Source organism: Oncorhynchus tshawytscha, linkage group LG25 (genome assembly GCF_018296145.1).
Source record: "Oncorhynchus tshawytscha isolate Ot180627B linkage group LG25, Otsh_v2.0, whole genome shotgun sequence".
Lineage (NCBI taxonomy): Eukaryota > Metazoa > Chordata > Actinopteri > Salmoniformes > Salmonidae > Oncorhynchus > Oncorhynchus tshawytscha.
Genome location: NC_056453.1, coordinates 29,140,145 through 29,160,657, shown reverse-complemented (window position 1 = coordinate 29,160,657; position 20,513 = coordinate 29,140,145). Strand labels below are relative to the sequence as shown.

At 45.0% G+C, this 20,513-nt stretch overlaps 1 protein-coding gene across 2 annotated transcripts in view; it reads right to left on the bottom strand.

Annotated features, from left to right (window-relative positions):
* Positions 1-5,607: 5,607 nt before the first annotated feature.
* Positions 5,608-20,513, bottom strand: part of lhcgr (luteinizing hormone/choriogonadotropin receptor) — a 30,749-nt gene continuing 15,843 nt past the window's right edge. The window contains exons 8-14 of one of the 2 annotated variants that reach the window (XM_042306208.1): positions 20,394-20,468; positions 20,239-20,286; positions 11,726-11,911; positions 8,919-8,990; positions 7,784-7,980; positions 6,915-7,372; positions 5,608-6,512 (exon numbers count right to left, since the gene is read on the bottom strand). In XM_042306208.1, coding sequence (XP_042162142.1) covers positions 5,946-6,512; positions 6,915-7,372; positions 7,784-7,980; positions 8,919-8,990; positions 11,726-11,911; positions 20,239-20,286; positions 20,394-20,468 — 1,603 coding nt within the window. In that variant the 3' untranslated portion in view covers positions 5,608-5,945. The remainder of the gene's footprint in view (positions 6,513-6,914; positions 7,373-7,783; positions 7,981-8,918; positions 8,991-11,725; positions 11,912-20,238; positions 20,287-20,393; positions 20,469-20,513) is intronic. The other variant, XM_024388220.2, reaches the window with a different exon arrangement.

Sequence of the window (20,513 nt, the reverse complement as noted above, 5' to 3'; positions counted from 1 at the left end):
CTCTTCTGGCTGTGCCGGGTGGAGATTATAACAGAACATGGCCAAGATGTTCAAATGTTCATAAATGACCAGCATGGTCCAATGCTTCCCACAGTTGTGACAAGTTGGCTATATGTACATTGGGTGGTGGACCATTCTTGATACACACAGGAAACTGTTGACGTGAAAAACCCAGCAGCGTTGCAGTTTTTGACACACTCAAACCGGTGCACCTGGCACCTACTACCATATCCCGTTCAAAGGAACTTAAATCTTTTGTCTTGCCCAGTCACCCTCTGAATGACACACATACACAATCCCTGTCTCAATTGTCTCAAGGCTTAAAAATCCTTCTCTAACCTGTCTTCTCCCCTTCATCTACACTGATTGAAGTGGATTTAACAGGTGACATCAATAATGATCATAGGTTTCACCTGGTTCACCTGGTCAGTCTATGTCCTGGAAAGAGCAGCTGTTCCAAATGTTTTGTACAGTCAGTGTGTGGATGTGTGGATGTGTGGATGATCTAACCATTCACATTTTTTAATCCTCACAAAAGTAAACATTGTCTCCTGTCCATGGACAATAGGGGATTTGACTAAGATTAGAACAATTAAGGATAGGCTCGCATTTACAACACATTTTATAATAACACACCGTTATCTGATATTAATGGGGACCCATTTTCATATGTACGCCGCCTTTTGACTATTGAGCACAGTACTGCTATTCAAGCAAAATAGACCAAGAAAGACCTTTGGCCTTATCAGTGGCGATTTCAGCATGTGTAACGGCTTTCTTGTGGTGAATAAATGAAGATAAACACAAAATACTTCGACCAGGGCGTGACAGAACCCCCCCCCCCCTAAGGTGCGGACTCCCGGACGCACATCAAAACAATAGGGAGGGTCCGGGTGGGCGTCTGTCCATGGTGGCGGCTCCGGCGCGGGACGTGGACCCCACTCTATCAATGTCCTAGTCCCTCCTCCTCGCGTCCTAGGATAGTCCACCCTCGCCGCCGACCATAGCCTAGTAGTCCTCACCCAGAATCCCACTGGACTGAGGGGCAGCTCGGGAATGAGGGGCAGCTCGGGACTGAGGCAGCTCGGGACTGAGGGGTAGCTCGGGACTGAGGGGAAGCTCAGCACTGAGAGGAAGCTCAGCACTGAGAGGAAGCTCAGCACTGAGAGGAAGCCCAGCACTGAGAGGAAGCCCAGCACTGAGAGGAAGCCCAGCACTGAGAGGAAGCCCAGCACTGAGAGGAAGCTCAGGCAGGTAGTTGGATCCGGCCGATCCTGGCTGGCTGGTGGTTCTGGCAGATCCTGGCTGACTGGCGGATCTGGAAGAGTCTGGTTGACTGGCAGATCTGGAAGAGTCTGGTTGACTGGCAGATCTGGAAGAGTCTGGCTGACTGGCAGACTGCTCCATGCTGACTGGTGGCTCTGACTGCTCCACGCTGACTGGCGGATCTGGCTGCTCCATGTAGACTGACAGCTCTGGCGGCTTCTTACAGACTGGCAGCTCTGGCGGCTCCTTGCAGACTGGCAGCTCCTTGCAGACTGGCAGCTCCTTGCAGACTGGCAGCTCCTTGCAGACTGGCAGCTCTTTGCAGACTGACAGCTCTGGCTGCTCTATGCAGACCGGCAGCTCCTTGCAGACTGGCAGCTCTTTGCAGACTGGCAGCTCTGGCTGCTCCATGCAGACTTGCAGCTCTGGCTGCTCCATGCAGACTGACAGCTCTGGCTGCTCCATGCAGACTGACAGCTCTGGCTGCTCCATGCAGGCTGACAGCTCTGGCTGCTCCATGTAGACTGGCAACTCTGGCTGCTCCATGCAGGCTGGCAGCTCTGGCTGCGCTGAACAGGCAGGAGACTCCAGCAGCGCTGTAGAGGAGGAAGGCTCTGGCAGCGCTGAACAGGCGGGAGACTCCGGCAGCGCTGGAGAGGAGGAAGGCTCTGGCAGCGCTAGATAGGCGGGAGACTCCGGTAGCGCTGGAGAGGCGAGGCGCACTGTAGGCCTGATGCGTGGTGCTGGCACTGATGGTACTGGGCCAAGAACACGCACAGGAAGCCTGGTGCGGGGAGCTGCCACCGGAGGGCTGGTGCGTGAAGGTGGTACTGGATAGACCGGACCGTGCAGGCGCACTGGAGCTCTTGAGCACCGAGCCTGCCCAACCTTACCTGGCTCGATGCCCACTCTAGCCCTGCCGATACGAGGAGCTGGAATGTACCGCACCGGGCTATGCACCCGCACTGGGGACACCGTGCGCTCCAAAGTATAACACGGTGCCTGCCCGGTCTCCTACCTGGCACAGGGAGTTTACCTGGCGTAGCCATACTCCCTGTGAGCCCCACCCCCAAGACATTTTTGGGGCTGACTCTCAGGCTTCCGTCCGCGCCGCCGTGCTTGCTTCACCAACTCCATTATCCGATAACCTTCCGCGCACTGCACCATCAAATCCCAGGCGGGCTCCGGCACTCTCCCTGGGTCGACCGCCCACCTGTCTATCTCCTCCCAAGAAGTATAGTCCATACTCGTGTAGTCCAAACCGTACTGCTTCTGATTGAGAACCACTTCAGACAGCCATAGACTTAACTAGAACACCCCACTAAACTACAATCCCAATACCAACACACCACATACAAAAACCCCATGCCACACCCTGGCCTGACCAAATAAATGAAGATAAACACAAAATACTTCGACCAGGGCGTGACAGCATGTAAATCTTGGTAGGGGCGAATAAATAAAAATAAATGGGATGCATGCCAGCAAAGTCACTACAACACTAAACAATACATTAATTGAACTATAATGGTGACAAACAGTGCCCACAAACTGTTAGGGTCTACATAAAGCTGTTCCAACAGCAGTCCCAACATCTTACCACTGCTACACCTGGCTATCAGAGGAGCCTTGTCTGGCAGCGAAACAGTTAATTCAGCCTCATTTACTGCCTTTAAAAAAAAAAGGCTGATACGGCTGACTTGTTTAAACAAATGTGGCTTCTAATGACAATTGAGGTGTACAAACTATGACGTAAGGGGACAACAAGCTGATAAGAGGAAATCCGTAATTTCGATTAAGACATTAATGAGTGAGCTAGGACGGACATAGTCAATACAACTATTTGTTTCGCACTTTTGAAATGTACAGAATTCAAAACATGGGCCATTGTTACAGTGTTCTCCCTGTACACCAAGTCAGAACCATAGGATATAGATATTGCTTTGGATTATAGTGGACTAAGCCAATATATTACTTCTATACCTGAACTTTGAATTTGTATGGATTACACAATTCCAGTGACTTCTGTGCCCCTAATCATTCTACTCACACAAATGCTCGACATTGAAAGTCAGTATATATAAAACATATTTAAATAAATAAAAAGAGTTCTTAACAGCTCTTATAGTATTTGATGATTACATTTCTCTAAAACAGGTTATAGGCTACATGTGCACCACCAGGTCAGAATAGTAGGCAAGATTAAGAGCGGTAAATAGACCAAATTATTATGGTGAGACGCATGGGCTACTAACATCTTACTACACAACATACACTTAGTATTACTTTCTAGCTACAGTATACATTTCTCCCTGGCATATTACATAATTTATGCAGCAGCATACAATACATTTTTAGACACCTTGTTGTGCTGTGCTCACTTGAACAGGAAGGTGACGCAGCGGTTCTTTGTGGGCAAATTTTTTCATCAAAGTCTGGTATTCTCTGAATTTATGGCGCTTTCAAAACAACTGGGAACTGAAAAAAAACCAAGGTTGAATCATGATGATCTTCAGGACGTAGCTCTAGAAAGAGGCCGAATGTACAATTCCAAGTTGGATGGCAGTTCGAAACGTATTTTCCCAGTCAGAGCTCATTTATTCCTGACTTCCCAGTTGTCTTCACTGAAGTCAAGTTTTCGCTGTTCTGAAATAAGTATTTTTTCGCAAAAAAAGTGGGGCTCAAAATAGGTGGGGCTCTACCCCACCTGCCCTGAATGACGGGTCGCCACTGAGCCTTATGTGAAATGCAAGGCTAGTTTACATTTGGTCTAACCACTGTCATGACGTTGGCCTGGGGGTAAGTTTATGACAGTCATAAACACCTCTTCCTCCCTTTTTCCTCTCTCTACCCTACTGATGTTACATTTGCAAACCCTTTTGGTTAACATAGAGATTCTGGGAACATCAGAAGGTGGGGGGAAAGTAACTATATTCTGGTAATCCCGACCAATTGAACATATGCGGTGGTACTTAATGAATATGATGTCAGTTCGGTTGTCATCTGAGACATTCTCATCAATGATAAGATGACATAAACTCTACAGTGGAAAGTCTACACATCAGAGTTATCGGATTCACATGGAATTGTTGTTCAATTTAAATGTTTGAATATGAAATTATTCGTGATGGGATGAAATGTGATTTTAGCTTCTAAAATTGAGAATTGGGTTTTCATAAGGTTAGGGCTCTGCTCAATCAGTGGCCCATCCCTGTGAAGAGTCATGGGTTATAAAACTTTTCAGACACACCCTTCTCGCTCCACTATATAAAGCCTTGACAAAAATGTAACCTCCTGTTCCGAGGATGTGAGGACGACGGTCCGATGTCAGAATGGTTCAGATAATAACTACAGAATGAAACCAACATCAGCGTGAGCTTCGTTTGCGAATAGTATGAACTTTGAACTCTTATTCACTACAGAAGTGATACCTCCTAGCCGTTGAGTTAGCAACAGCAGCTGCAAACGAGGGTTAGGAAGGAACAGACAGAGTATCCTGTCCATCACACAATGACGTTACTACAACGTATCCAATTGACCACCAGACATTCTTCAAAGGACAAAGGACTCGGTTTGGCAACACGGCCTTCCATCTACCACCAACCTACCGAAGTGCAGCTCAGAGTAAATATTTATTGCATTTTCCTTTTCCAAATGGGCGGTAATTTAGAATGCATAAGATACTGTATTTACGATAGCACAGCTTCTTCCTTTTCTTTTGTGTAACAAGCTGTCATATCTGTTCCGCCCGCTAGGGACGTTGTCCTTTATGATGTAATTTGTAATCAAGTTATGATTCATTCTGTGTATATGTAATTCCATGTGATTAGTTACTTATTTAGTAAATAAATAATTAAACCCAATTTTGTATTGCTGATTCAACTTGTTAGCCAGGGTTCGTGAAGATAACCAAGAATTTACAACTTTCATATGAGACTGAATTATAAGGTGACAATTAATATTGACTGCTATTGATGTAAAATATTACTAGGTCTTTAAGAGTTTATTCGGAAGATAACAGCTCTATAAATATTATTTTGTGGTGCCCCGACTCTCTAGTTAATTACATTTACATGATTAGCTCAATCAGGTAATATTAATTACGGAGAAAGGATTTTATAGAATAGCATGTCATATCACTTATTCATAGCCAAAGACACGACACCACTGCCTGTGGAAACTGGTCTCATTCTAATGGTCTACAGACAGCCTCTGCTTGAAGATATTCCATATGACTGTAAAATAAATACATATTTTTTTAAATATTTGAATAGTTATTCTGATACAAAACATGTACATAGTGTAGCATTGATTCACCAAGCAAGTCTGGGATGTCAACAGAAAATGTTGTTTTATTTAAATACAATTTGGTTGAATGACACATTTAGCCATATGAGAATTACATGGGAGTTCAAATGTTCAAAATAGTTTACCATTTTACAGTAAATTGCAGACAATCCTGGTTCTACTGTAGGACCCAGTTAAAGAAAAAAGTGAAAGAAAAGTCCCATCTGAACAATAACCCCCCCAGTAAGACTGTAGTAACCAGTGAATTGCACTACAAAATACTGTAAGGTCACTTGTTGCTACTGTTGATGATAATGAATAGAACAAAATAAAAAGCTTAGCCTATTCTTCATCCTCTTTGAAAAAATGTATTTCAGGTATAGGGTGCCATTTCAGATTGTCCCCAAATCTCTATCGTCTTTCGTCTGTTGGCTCTGCAATGGCGTAGGGTCCATCCTTAGTGTTGTACAAATCAGAGTCCCCTTGTTCCCAGAACTACTCTTCACCAAATTCTCAGAGCAATAGGCCTTCATCCTGTACATATTAGCTTTATTCTCGCAGCAGCCCATGTTACTCAGTAACAGATAGACATCTTTCCTGAAAGCCTTAGTAAAGATGGCATAGAGGAAAGGGTTGGCACAGGAATTGATAGGAAAGAACAACACCAGGAGTATCTTGGAGTTGGTGACAGTGATGAGCGGAACCTTAAAGGCTGCGGATATAGCGAAGAACGAGATGGGTGCCATGCAGATGAGATCGGTGAAGATGAGGACAGCCATGCGCTTAGCGATCTTGGCGTCTGCACTGCGGCTGGGGAACTGGGGGTTCCGTACTGCCAGGTAGATGAGGACATAGCAGACGCAGACGACCAGGAACGCCCCCACGTTGAAGAGGAGGAGCAGGAGGATGAAAGCCTGGGCCAGAGGAGTCTTTACATCCATGGGAAGGCACATGCTCACCTGGAAAATATTTATTGTGTTATTTATTATACAGCAGTAAAAAGTGTGTCCTAACCAATCTTCTCCTCTGGGAAAATAATGTAAAGAACACACAGAACGATGGACGGTCATTGCTTTCTTTTGCCGCGGTGTGTTATAGCAACAACAATGGACGGCTATCACTGGCTGTCGCTGCGGTGTGTTTTTTAATACAACAATGGATGGTCATTGCGTTCTGTCGCTGCAGTGTGTTATAGCAACCACCTGCTGGGTGCAGACTAGTGGTGACTATTTGCGTGGATTCAACATGTAGAATCATTGAAAAATGAACAGAAAATGTCGGCCACTATTCTGTTCAGAAGCACTAGGTATACTCTGCCGTCCATTGTTCTGTTTTTTTTTATAGTCCAGTGTATTATATACCCTGCTGTAGCTGCTGACCCCCACCAGGGGGAGCATGGCCATCCCCAGACAGATCAACCACCCTCCAGCCATGATGACAGCAGCCTGCGCCAGGCCTAGCCTCTTCTCCAGCTGCAAGGCATGAGTTATCGTATGCCAGCGCTCCAGAGTGATAGTCGACAACGTGTACACCGACAGCTCCCCACCGAACACAGACAGGAAGCCCGCCGCACTACAACCTGCTCCCGTCTGCCAATCGATGGCGTGCTCACTGTAGTGGCCTCGGGTGTGGAGGTCGACCGCGGCGATCATAAGCAGGTAGACGCCGATGCAGAAGTCAGCGAAGGCCAAGTGACACATGAGGAAGCGTGGCACAGTGAGTTTACAGCGACTGGTGAAGAAGATGAGGAGGACTGTCAGGTTGCCAATGATCGCCAGGATGTTGATAAACCAGATGGCGACTCTGAGAAAACTGAAACCTGGAGTGAACAAAGGAAAAGCAGTCAAACTCAATCAAACTTCATTTATATAACACATTTCTTACAGAAAATACATTTAATGGTGCGCAACAACATTAGAGACCATTTTTATTTTATTATTATTAAGAAATAAAGATCGTAAAACAGTAAAATAACAGTGGAAAGGAGACCGGACGACAAAGTCATCTCTGAATGTTTTTGCATCATGCCTAGGCCTTCTGTTCTTTCAGTAAAAGGCTGTTGCCAAAACATGTCCGTTAGTTTGACCTCTTGACTGCTTGAAATAACATTAAAACGTCTAAAGACTATTAGAGTGAATGAGGGTTTTCCCAGTTTGTCTTTTTAACCCTGCATTCAAATACTTTTCCTAAGGGACTAAGCTGAGTTGAGGGCAGCAATTCTTGATTCTACCTGCTATGTCTTCACACGGGTTAAAGGCGTCAGCCTCTGGTGTACACTGGAGGGTTGGTCTGGTCTGACAGTTTAACCCTAGTTCTGGATACTGGAAATCCACACCTCCGTAGGACTCATCTTCGACATCTTCGTTTGTTCCATGTATTTCCACCAGTAAGGATGTGTCGGATGAGTCCACCATACCAGCTGGAAACCTGGTGGTACAGGAAGCGAGAGCTGTAAAGAGTAGGTCAATGGTCACTAAAGTTTTATGACTGTATAATTATATTGACATTTATTTTTCCCCGAATACCAATGCATTTAGTGTCGCGAGCTAGACGGATCTTGTGGACTTACATGAATTAGTCTGGTAATATGAGGCTACAATGATAGAAAAACCTGTTTCCATAGTTCAAAAGTGGAGAGATGAAAGGTCATAACTGAAAGGTCATGATTGATCATGGTTTGTCACTAGTATTGCAGGACTGGATGAAAAACAGTTCACTTTAGTTCAGACAAGTAGTGGCATTTCTAATCAGATAGTTTAAATGGGATCACTGAAAAGTCATAATCAATAGATGATTAATTACTCAAATTAGGAATTAGGCAAATAAGGCACCTTCACTGAAGATGTCTCTTTGTCAAAACGGATGAATCTACAAACTTAGCAATAGCATTATGTAATGAATAATTATTTGGGGAACTCAGACGTTAGTTTTTAAAAGCCCAGTGCAGTCAAAAACGTGATTTTCCTGTGTTTAATATATATTTCCACACTATGAGGTTGGAATAATAATATGAAATTGTGATAATTATGAGTGTAAGAGTTGTTTTTTTGGTGGGATGGAGTTTTGGCCTTCATGGTGACATCACCATGTGGTACATTAGTTAATAAATCAATAAGAAAGAGAGTTCCAAACCTCTCTGCCAATAACAGCTAATTTTCAGTTTTCCCCTCCCCACTCAAAATTCTTGCTTGAGAAATTGCCCTTTACTAAAAAGCTATTTTTGATTATTTTTTACAATTGTAATTTAAAACAATCACAATAAGTCGCAAAATTGTTAACCAGAAATGATTTGATATTGAGATAAAAATGGCTGCACTGAACATTTAATCTACTGCAGTAGTAAACGAAGAAGAAAAGAAACTCACTTTTCATACGGACTGTCATCACAATACGTAGGCCTAAATCCATTATGTTGTGCTGCATTGATTGGAGAATCCCTAGGGGAGAGAGAGGTAAATTAAACCTGTGTTCAAAATCAGCTTGGAGCCATAGAGATGTATAGATGGCGCACTTGCCACAAGATAGTCAACAATGGCACTGTCTATGCCATCACAGAAGCCATGATCACAAAGATAGGAGGTGTTCTCTCTTTTCCATCTCTATATTTGGAGCATACTACCATGAGTGTCTGGTCTTGATTTCATTGTGAACCTCATTGATAAACTGCAACAGACTGAAACAGATATTGTTCCCATTTATGATCCTGTGTTGTTAAAACTGCGAGCTTGAATGATTACAGTAAAAGAGAGAGGGGGCATGGGAGAAAGAGAGTGGGGGCATGGGAGAAAGAGAGAAGGGGCATGGGAGAAAGAGAGAAGGGGCATGGGAGAAAGAGGCATGGGAGAAAGAGAGAAGGGGCATGGGAGAAAGAGAGAAGGGGCATGGGAGAAAGAGAGAAGGGGCATGGGAGAAAGAGAGAAGGGGCATGGGAGAAAGAGAGAGGGGGCATGGGAGAAAGAGAGGGGGCATGGGAGAAAGAGAGAAGGGGCATGGGAGAAAGAGAGTGGGGGCATGGGAGAAAGAGAGAGGGGGCATGGGAGAAAGAGAGAAGGGGCATGGGAGAAAGAGAGTGGGGCATGGGAGAAAGAGAGAGGGGGGCATGGGAGAAAGAGAGAGGGGGCATGGGAGAAAGAGAGTGGGGGCATGGGAGAAAGAGAGAGGGGCATGGGAGAAAGAGAGAGGGGGCATGGGAGAAAGAGAGAGGGGGCATGGGAGAAAGAGAGAGGGGGCATGGGAGAAAGAGAGAGGGGGCATGGGAGAAAGAGAGAGGGGGCATGGGAGAAAGAGAGAGGGGCATGGGAGAAAGAGAGGGGGCATGGGAGAAAGAGAGAGGGGGCATGGGAGAAAGAGAGAGGGGGCATGGGAGAAAGAGAGAGGGGGCATGGGAGAAAGAGAGAGGGGGCATGGGAGAAAGAGAGAAGGGGCATGGGAGAAAGAGAGAGGGGGCATGGGAGAAAGAGAGAGGGGGCATGGGAGAAAGAGAGAGGGGGCATGGGAGAAAGAGAGTGGGGGCATGGGAGAAAGAGAGAGGGGGCATGGGAGAAAGAGAGAGGGGGCATGGGAGAAAGAGAGATGGGAGAAAGGGAGGGGGCATGGGAGAAAGAGAGAGGGGGCATGGGAGAAAGAGAGAAGGGGCATGGGAGAAAGAGAGAAGGGGCATGGGAGAAAGAGGGGGGCATGGGAGAAAGAGAGAGGGGCATGGGAGAAAGAGAGAGGGGGCATGGGAGAAAGAGAGAGGGGGCATGGGAGAAAGAGAGAGGGGGCATGGGAGAAAGAGAGTGGGGGCATGGGAGAAAGAGAGAGGGGGCATGGGAGAAAGAGAGAGGGGGCATGGGAGAAAGAGAGAGGGGGGGGCATGGGAGAAAGAGAGAGGGGGCATGGGAGAAAGAGAGATAGAGAGAGAGAGAGAGAGAGAGACAAAGTGTGTGTTTGTTTGTGTGCATGCACTTGTTTTCCTACATTATCAGGACCCCAATGTCCTAGCATTTCACCTTAATATCCTGAAAAGGTAGGAAAACAAGAACTGTTTTGAACATTCAGGACTTTTTTCAGGTCCTGAATTTGTTCAAATTGTATTTTAAGGGTTTTGGGGTTAGGGGGGGGGGGGTTAGGGTTGTTTTACAATATTATTATACAATATTGCAGTTTTAAAGCGAATTTCCTGCTATTCTACACATTTTGCCATGAGGCTGAGGGAACCTGTTGCAGTTTTAAAGCAAATGTCCTGCAATTCTACACATTTTGCTATCATATGCTATCTGTGGGCCCCCAACCTCTTGCTGCCTGTCTCCAGAGGAACTGCAACGCGGTCATGCTTTGATCTTGTACTGATATGCTTTGGGGAAACAGTCAGTCGGAGAGACATATGTTTTTGATTCTCAAGACATAATCACAAAGCAGTGGTAGAGTATCACTTATATAAGGACATGAACATTTGATTTGGTTAACAGCAATAAGGAGAGACTGGCATGAGAGCTGCGTCACAGACACACACACACACACACACACACACACACACACACACAGACACACACACACACACACAGACACACACACACACACACACACACACACACACAGGGCCGGATAACCAAATGGGCAAGCATTGAACATGCACCCCGGCCCCCAACCTAAAATGAGATACAATATATTTAGTCCCTTGTGATAGACTGCTAGCTGGCCAGCAAACACTACTTGGTTTTCGGTTCCGAGGTTACATTATCTTTAACCCATGCCCTAGAGACTGATTCCAGCTACATCCTGTAAACAATTCATGGGATTCATTTGAAGGGCATTGAAGACCATTGTCTCATTAATTCCAAACTTCTACTAGGAATAGCCCACTTAATTACTAGTTATATCCCTGGAAAAGAGGAAATCCCTGTCCGTCAGCCCTAAAGCAAGTTTCCTCTTGGTCTAACGTCAAGACACTGGTTTCTCCTGTGGGAGACCCAGGTTCAAATCCTGCCTTTGACACTTGCCCCTGGTGTGAATCAGAAGAGGCTGGTTGGAGGATAGGAGGATGACTTGCTGAAATGGAACAGGGTCAATGAAACATGTGGTTTCATATGTCTGATGTGCTTGATACCATTCCATTCCAGCCATTACAATGAGCCTGTCCTCCTATAGCTCCTCCCATCAGCCTCTTCTCGTGTGAATGGGATTATGCCACCTGTGTGTGTCCCAGGTGAGTAAGGCACAGCAGTGGCTGTTGTAGGTGAGGTGTGCCTTCTGCAGGTTGCCCAGATCCCTGAAAGGGGGTAGTCTCTTTAGGCCATAGGCTGTACGGGCAACCAGCTCCACGACAGAATTGAGGCCATGGGATGGCAAAGTCTCTATCGCCGTCGACGAGACATCTCTGGAAAACATACAGTGAAAATACAATCATAATCTAATCTATCATCATCATCATTAATTCTCTCCCTCACTAATGAACACACTCACTCAGTCATTCATCAGAGCTCTAATTACAGACACGGCAAAGGGTTCAGAAAGGTTTTTGAGGATATCACAGTACCAGTCAAAAGTTTGGACACACCTACTCATTCAAGGGTTTTTATTTTTACTATCTTATACATTGTAGAATAGCCCTTACACAGCGCTTAGTGGGACTATCATTTGTTTTTCAACAGGGCAATGACCCAACACAGCTCCAGGCTGTGTAAGGGCTATTTTACCAAGAGTGAGAGTAATAGTGCTGCATCAGATGACCTGGCCTCCACAATCAGATGACAGGCCTCCTGGGCCATATACAGCGTTTCTCACTGAGTTCCCTGAATTCCTATCGGACCTTGTAGTCATAGCAGATAATATTCTAATCTTTGGTGACTTTAATATTCACATGGAAAAGTCCACAGACCCACTCCAAAAGGCTTTCGGAGCCATCATCGACTCAGTGGGTTTTGTCCAACATGTCTCTGGACCCACTCACTGTCACAGTCATACGCTGGACCTAGTTTTGTCCCATGGAATAAATGTGGTGGATCTTAATGTTTTTCCTCATAATCCTGGACTATCGGACCACCATTTTATTACGTTTGCAATTGCAACAAATAATCTGCTCAGACCCCAACCAAGGAACATCAAAAGTCGTGCTATAAATTCACAGACAACACAAAGATTCCTTGATGCCCTTCCAGACTCCCTCTGCCTACCCAAGGACGCCAGAGGACAAAAATCAGTTAACCACCTAACGGAGGATCTCAATTTAACCTTGCGCAATACCCTAGATGCAGTTGCACCCCTAAAAACTAAAAAAAATTCTCATAAGAAACTAGCTCCCTGGTACACAGAAAATACCCGAGCTCTGAAACAAGCTTCCAGAAAATTGGAACGGAAATGGCGCCACACCAAACTGGAAGTCTTCCGACTAGCTTGGAAGGACGGTACCGTGCAGTACCGAAGAGCCCTTACTGCTGCTCGATCATCCTATTTTTCTAACTTAATTGAGGAAAATAAGAACAATCCGAAATTCCTTTTTGATACTGTCGCAAAGCTAACTAAAAAGCAGCATTCCCCAAGAGAGGATGACTTTCACTTTAGCAGTGATAAATTCATGAACTTCTTTGAGGAAAAGATTATGATTATTAGAAAGCAAATTACGGACTCCTCTTTAAACCTGCGTATTCCTCCAAACCTCAGTTGTCCTGAGTCTGCACAACTCTGCCAGGACCTAGGATCAAGAGAGACGCTCAAGTGTTTTAGTACTATATCTCTTGACACAATGATGAAAATAATCATGGCCTCTAAACCTTCAAGCTGCATACTGGACCCTATTCCAACTAAACTACTGAAAGAGCTGCTTCCTGTGCTTGGCCCTCCTATGGTGAACATAATAAACGGCTCTCTATCCACTGGATGTGTCCCAAACTCACTAAAAGTGGCAGTAATAAAGCCTCTCTTGAAAAAGCCAAACCTTGACCCAGAAAATATAAAAAACTATCGGCCTATATCGAATCTTCCATTCCTCTCAAAAATCTTAGAGAAGGCTGTTGCTCAGCAACTCACTGCCTTCCTGAAGACAAACAATGTATACGAAATGCTTCAGTCTGGTTTTAGACCCCATCATAGCACTGAGACGGCACTTGTGAAGGTGGTAAATGACATTTTAATTGCATCGGACCGAGGCTCTGCATCTGTCCTTGTGCTCCTAGACCTTAGTGCTGCTTTTGATACCATCGATCACCACATTCTTTTGGAGAGATTGGAAACCCAAATTGGTCTACACGGACATGTTCTGGCCTGGTTTAGATCTTATCTGTCGGAAAGATATCAGTTTGTCTCTGTGAATGGTTTGTCCTCTGACAAATCAACTGTAAATTTCGGTGTTCCTCAAGGTTCCGTTTTAGGACCACTATTGTTTTCACTATATATTTTACCTCTTGGGGATGTTATTCGAAAACATAATGTAAACTTTCACTGCTATGCGGATGACACACAGCTGTACATTTCAATGAAACATGGTGAAGCCCCAAAATTGCCCTCGCTAGAAGCATGTGTTTCAGACATAAGAAAGTGGATGGCTGCAAACTTTCTACTATTAAACTCGGACAAAACAGAGATGCTTGTTCTAGGTCCCAAGAAACAAAGAGATCTTCTGTTGAATCTGACAATTAATCTTAATGGTTGTACAGTCGTCTCAAATAAAACTGTGAAGGACCTCGGCGTTACTCTGGACCCTGATCTCTCTTTTGAAGAACATATCAAGACCATTTCGAGGACAGCTTTTTTCCATCTACGTAACATTGCAAAAATCAGAAACTTTCTGTCCAAAAATGATGCAGAAAAATTAATCCATGCTTTTGTCACTTCTAGGTTAGACTACTGCAATGCTCTATTTTCCGGCTACCCGGATAAAGCACTAAATAAACTTCAGTTAGTGCTAAATACGGCTGCTAGAATCCTGACTAGAACCAAAAAATTTGATCATATTACTCCAGTGCTAGCCTCTCTACACTGGCTTCCTGTCAAAGCAAGGGCTGATTTCAAGGTTTTACTGCTAACCTACAAAGCATTACATGGGCTTGCTCCTACCTATCTCTCTGATTTGGTCCTGCCGTACATACCTACACGTACGCTACGGTCACAAGACGCAGGCCTCCTAATTGTCCCTAGAATTTCTAAGCAAACAGCTGGAGGCAGGGCTTTCTCCTATAGAGCTCCATTTTTATGGAACGGTCTGCCTACCCATGTCAGAGACGCAAACTCGGTCTCAACCTTTAAGTCTTTACTGAAGACTCATCTCTTCAGTGGGTCATATGATTGAGTGTAGTCTGGCCCAGGAGTGGGAAGGTGAACGGAAAGGCTCTGGAGCAACGAACCGCCCTTGCTGTCTCTGCCTGGCCGGTTCCCCTCTTTCCACTGGGATTCTCTGCCTCTAACCCTATTACAGGGGCTGAGTCACTGGCTTGCTGGGGCTCTCTCATGCCGTCCCTGGAGGGGGTGCGTCACCTGAGTGGGTTGATTCACTGTTGTGGTCATCCTGTCTGGGTTGGCGCCCCCTTGGCTTGTGCCGTGGCGGAGATCTTTGTGGGCTATACTCAGCCTTGTCTCAGGATGGTAAGTTGGTGGTTGAAGATATCCCTCTAGTGGTGTGGGGGCTGTGCTTTGGCAAAGTGGGTGGGGTTATATCCTTCCTGTTTGGCCCTGTCCGGGGGTGTCCTCGGATGGGGCCACAGTGTCTCCTGACCCCTCCTGTCTCAGCCTCCAGTATTTATGCTGCAGTAGTTTATGTGTCGGGGGCTGGGGTCAGTTTGTTATATCTGGAGTACTTCTCCTGTCCTATTCGGTGTCCTGTGTGAATCTAAGTGTGCGTTCTCTAATTCTCTCCTTCTCTCTTTCTTTCTCTCTCTCGGAGGACCTGAGCCCTAGGACCATGCCCCAGGACTACCTGACATGATGACTCCTTGCTGTCCCCAGTCCACCTGGCCATGCTGCTGTTCCAGTTTCAACTGACCTGAGCCCTAGGACCATGCCCCAGGACTACCTGACATGATGACTCCTTGCTGTCCCCAGTCCACCTGGCCATGCTGCTGCTCCAGTTTCAACTTCCACCTGACTGTGCTGCTGCTCCAGTTTCAACTGTTCTGCATTATTATTATTCGACCATGCTGGTCATTTATGAACATTTGAACATCTTGGCCATGTTCTGTTATAATCTCCACCCGGCACAGCCAGAAGAGGACTGGCCACCCCACATAGCCTGGTTCCTCTCTAGATTTCTTCCTCGCTGGGTGGCCAGTCCTCTTCTGGCTGTGCCGGGTGGAGATTATAACAGAACATGGCCAAGATGTTCAAATGTTCATAAATGACCAGCATGGTCAAATAATAATAATCACAGGCAGAACAGTTGAAACTGGAGAAGCAGCACGGCCAGGTGGACAGGGGACAGCAAGGAGTCATCATGCCAGGTAGTCCTGAGGCATGGTCCTAGGGCTCAGGTCCTCCGAGAGAGAGAAAGAAAGAGAGAAAGAGAGAATTAGAGAGAGCATACTTAAATTCACACAGGACACCAGATAGGACAGGAGAAGTACTCCAGATATAACAAACTGACCCTAGCCCCCCGACACATGAACTACTGCAGCATCCGATGATACCCCCGGACAGGGCCAAACTGGAAGGATATAACCCCATCCACTTTGCCAAAGCACAGCCCCCACACCACTAGAGGGATATCTTCAACCACCAACTTACCATCCTGAGACAAGCCCGAGTATAGCCCACAAAGATCTCCGCCACGGCACAACCCATGGGGGTCGCCAACCCAGACAGGAAGATCACATCAGTGACTCAACCCACTCAAGTGACGCACCCCTCTTAGGGATGGCATGAAAGAGCACCAGTAAGCCAGTGACTCAGCCCCTGTAATAGGGTTAGAGGCAGAGAATCCCAGTGGAAAGTGGGGAACCGGCCAGGCAGAGACAGCAAGGGCGGTTCGTTGCTCCAGAGCCTTTCCGTTCACCTTCACACTCCTGGGCCAGACTACACTCAATCATATGACCCACTGAAGAGATGAGTCTTCAGTAAGACTTAAAGGTTGAGACCGAGTTTGCGTCTCTCACATGGGTAGGCAGACCATTCCATAAAAATGGATGTCTATAGGAGAAAGCCCTGCTTAGAAATTCTAGGGACAATTAGGAGGCCTGCGTCTTGTGACCATAGCGCACGTGTAGGTATGTACGGCAGGACCAAATCAGAGAGATAGGTAGGAGCAAGCCCATGTAATGCTTTGTAGGTTAGCAGTAAAACCTTGAAATCAGCCCTTGCCTTGACAGGAAGCCAGTGTAGGAAGGCTAGCACTGGAATAATATGAACACATTCAGTCAGGATTCTAGCAGCCGTATTTAGCACTAACTGAAGTTTATTTAGTGCTTTATCCGGGTAGCCGGAAAGTAGAGTATTGCAGTAGTCTAACCTAGAAGTAACAAAAGCATGGATACATTTTTCGGCATAATTTTTGGACAGAACGTTTCTGATTTTTGCAATGTTAAGTAGATGGAAAAAAGCTGTCATTGAAAGAGTCTTGATATGTTCGTCAAAAGAGACATCAGGGTCGCCGAGGTCCTTCACAGTTTCATTTGAGACGACTATACAACCATTAAGATTAATTGTCAGATTCAACAGAAGATCTCTTTGTTTCTTGGGACCTAGAACAAGCATCTCTGTTTTGTCCGAGTTTAAAAGTAGAAAGTTTGAAGCCATCCACCTCCTTAAGTCTGAAACACAGGCTTCTAGCGAGGGCAATTTTGGGGCTTCACCATGTTTCATTGAAATGTACAGCTGTGTGTCATCCGCATAGCAGTGAAAGTTTATGTTATGTTTTCGAATGACATCCCCAAGAGGTAAAATATATAGTGAAAACAATAGTGGTCCTAAAACGGAACCTTGAGGAACACCGAAATTTACAGTTGATTTGTCAGAGGACAAACCATTCACAGAGACAAACTGATATCTTTCCGACAGATAAGATCTAAACCAGGCCAGAACCTGTTCGTGTAGACCAATTTGGGTTTACAATCTCTCCAAAAGAATGTGGTGATCGATGGTATCAAAAGCAGAACTAAGGTCTAGGAGCACAAGGACAGATGCAGAGCCTCGGTCTGATGACATTAAAAGGTCATTTACCACCTTCACAAGTGCAGTCTCAGTGCTATGATGGGGTCTAAAACCAGACTGAAGCATTTTGTGTACATTGTTTTTCTTCAGGAAGGCAGTGAGTTGCTGCGCAACAGCATTTTCTAACATTTTTGAGAGGAATGGAAAATTCGATATAGGCCGATAGTTTTTATATTTTCTGGGTCAAGGTTTGGCTTTTTCAAGAGAGGCTTTATTACTGCCACTTTTAGTGAGTTTGGTACACATCCAGTGGATAGAGAGCCGTTGTCACACTCTGACCATAGTTTGCGTTGTTTGTTTCTATGTTTTGTTTGGTCAGGGTGTGATATGAGTGGGCATTCTATGTTGTATGTCTAGTTTGTCTGTTTCGATGTGTTTGGCCTGATATGGTTCTCAATCAGAGGCAGGTGTTAGTCGTTGTCTCTGATTGGGAACCATATTTAGGTAGCCTGTTTTGTATTGTGGGGTGTGGGTGATTGTTCCTGTTTCCTGTGTGTGTGTTCACGTTACGGGACTGTTTCGTCTTCGTTCATTTTGTCGGTTTATTGTTTTTGTTCGTTGTATAGTATTCAATAAAAATCATCACACTGCATTTTGGTCCTCCTCTCTTTCGCCCGACAAAGAACGTTACAGCAGTTTATTATGTTCAACATAGAGGGCCAAGCACAGGAAGCAGCTCTTTCAGTAGTTTAGTTGGAATAGGGTCCAGTATGCAGCTTGAAGGTTTAGAGGCCATGATTATTTTCATCATTGTGTCAAGAGATATAGTACTAAAACACTTGAGTGTCTCTCTTGATCCTAGGTCCTGGTAGAGTTGTGCAGACTCAGGACAACTGAGCTTTGAAGGAATAAGCAGATTTAAAGAGGAGTCTGTAATTTGCTTTCTAATAATCATGATCTTTTCCTCAAAGAAGTTCATGAATTTATTACTGCTGAAGTGAAAGCCATCCTCTCTTGGGGAATGCTGCTTTTTAGTTAGCTTTGCGACAGTATCAAAAAGGAATTTCGGATTGTGGAAAAATGGGATGATCGAGCAGCAGTAAGGGCTCTTCGATACTGCACGGTACTGTCTTTCCAAGCTAGTTGGAAGACTTCCAGTTTGGTGTAGCGCCATTTCCGTTCCAATTTTCTGGAAGCTTGCTTCAGAGCTCGGGTATTTTCTGTATACCAGGGAGCTAGTTTCTTATGAGAAATGTTTTTAGTTTTTAGGGGTGCAACTGCATCTAGGGTATTGCGCAAGGTTAAATTGAGTGCCTCAGTTAGGTGGTTAACTGACATCCTTGGGTAGGCAGAGGGAGTCTGGAAGGACATCAAGGAATCTTTGTGTTGTCTGTGAATTTATAGCACGACTTTTGATGTTCCTTGGTTGGGGTCTGAGCAGATTATTTGTTGCAATTGCAAACGTAATAAAATGGTGGTCCGATAGTCCAGGATTATGAGGAAAAACATTAAGATCCACAACATTTATTCCATGGGACAAAACTAGGTCCAGAGTATGACTGTGACAGTGAGTAGGTCCAGAGACATGTTGGACAAAACCCACTGAATCAATGATGGCTCCGAAAGCCTTTTGGAGTGGGTCTGTGGACTTTTCCATGTGAATATTACAGTCACCAAAGATTAGAATATTATCTGCTATGCCTACAAGGTCCGATAGGAATTCAGGGAACTCAATGAGGAACGCTGTATATGGCCCAGGAGGCCTGTAAACAGTAGCTATAAAAAGTGATTGAGGTTGCATAGATTTCATGACTAGAAGCTCAAAAGACGAAAACGTCTTTTTTTTTTGTAAATTGAAATTTGCTATCCTAAATGTTAGCACCACCTCCGCCTTTGCGGGATGCATGGTCACTAGTGTAGCCAGGAGGTGAGGCCTCATTTAACACAGTAAATTCATCAGGCTTAAGCCATTTTTCAGTCAGGCCAATCACGTCAAGATGATGATCAGTGATTAGTTCATTGACTATAATTGCCTTTGAAGTAAGGGATCTAACATGAAGTAGCCCTATTTTGAGATGTGGGGTATCATGATCTCTTTCAGTAATGACAGGAATGGAGGAGGTCTTTATCCTAGTGAGATTGCTAAGGCGAACACCGCCATGTTTAGTTTTGCCCAACCTAGGTCGAGGCACAGACACGGTCTCAATGGGGATAGCTGAGCTGACTACACTGACTGTGCTAGTGGCAGACTCCACTATGCTGGCAGGCTGGCTAACAGCCTGCTGCCTAGCCTGCACCCTATTTCATTGTGGAGCTAGAGGAGTTAGAGCCCTGTCTATGTTGGTAGATAAGATGAGAGCACCCCTCCAGCTAGGATGAAGGCAAAGGGTGGCTACTTTGAAGAATCTCAAATATAAAATATAACACTTTTTTTGGTTACTGCATGATTCCATATGTGCTATTTCATAGTTTTGATGTTTTTATTCTACAATGTAGAAAATAGTAAAATAAAGAAAAACCCTTGAATGAGTATGTGTGTCCAAACTTTTGACTGTTACTGTACAAATTCCAATGGAGCTAGAAGCAGAAGTGCATGCATTAGATAGATTTTCGACTTCTAAAGTGACTTACAGTGTGTGTACTGCATGCCTTTCTAGTATGGGTAGTTGATCCCTGCAGCTGTGGGAAGGTTACCATGACTTCATATAGTCTTGTGATAACCTGACTAAATAAAGGAAACATAGAATAAAGACCAAATATTGATAGTCTTAAAGCGTGTCGCTTACAGTATCCTAGGGCCCACTGCTCCTTTAAAAGCTTCCCGATGAATCACTTGGAGGTTTCGGTTATTCTTCAAAACCCTGAGAACACATAAAACAAAGTAAATAGCATTGTTTATTGATACA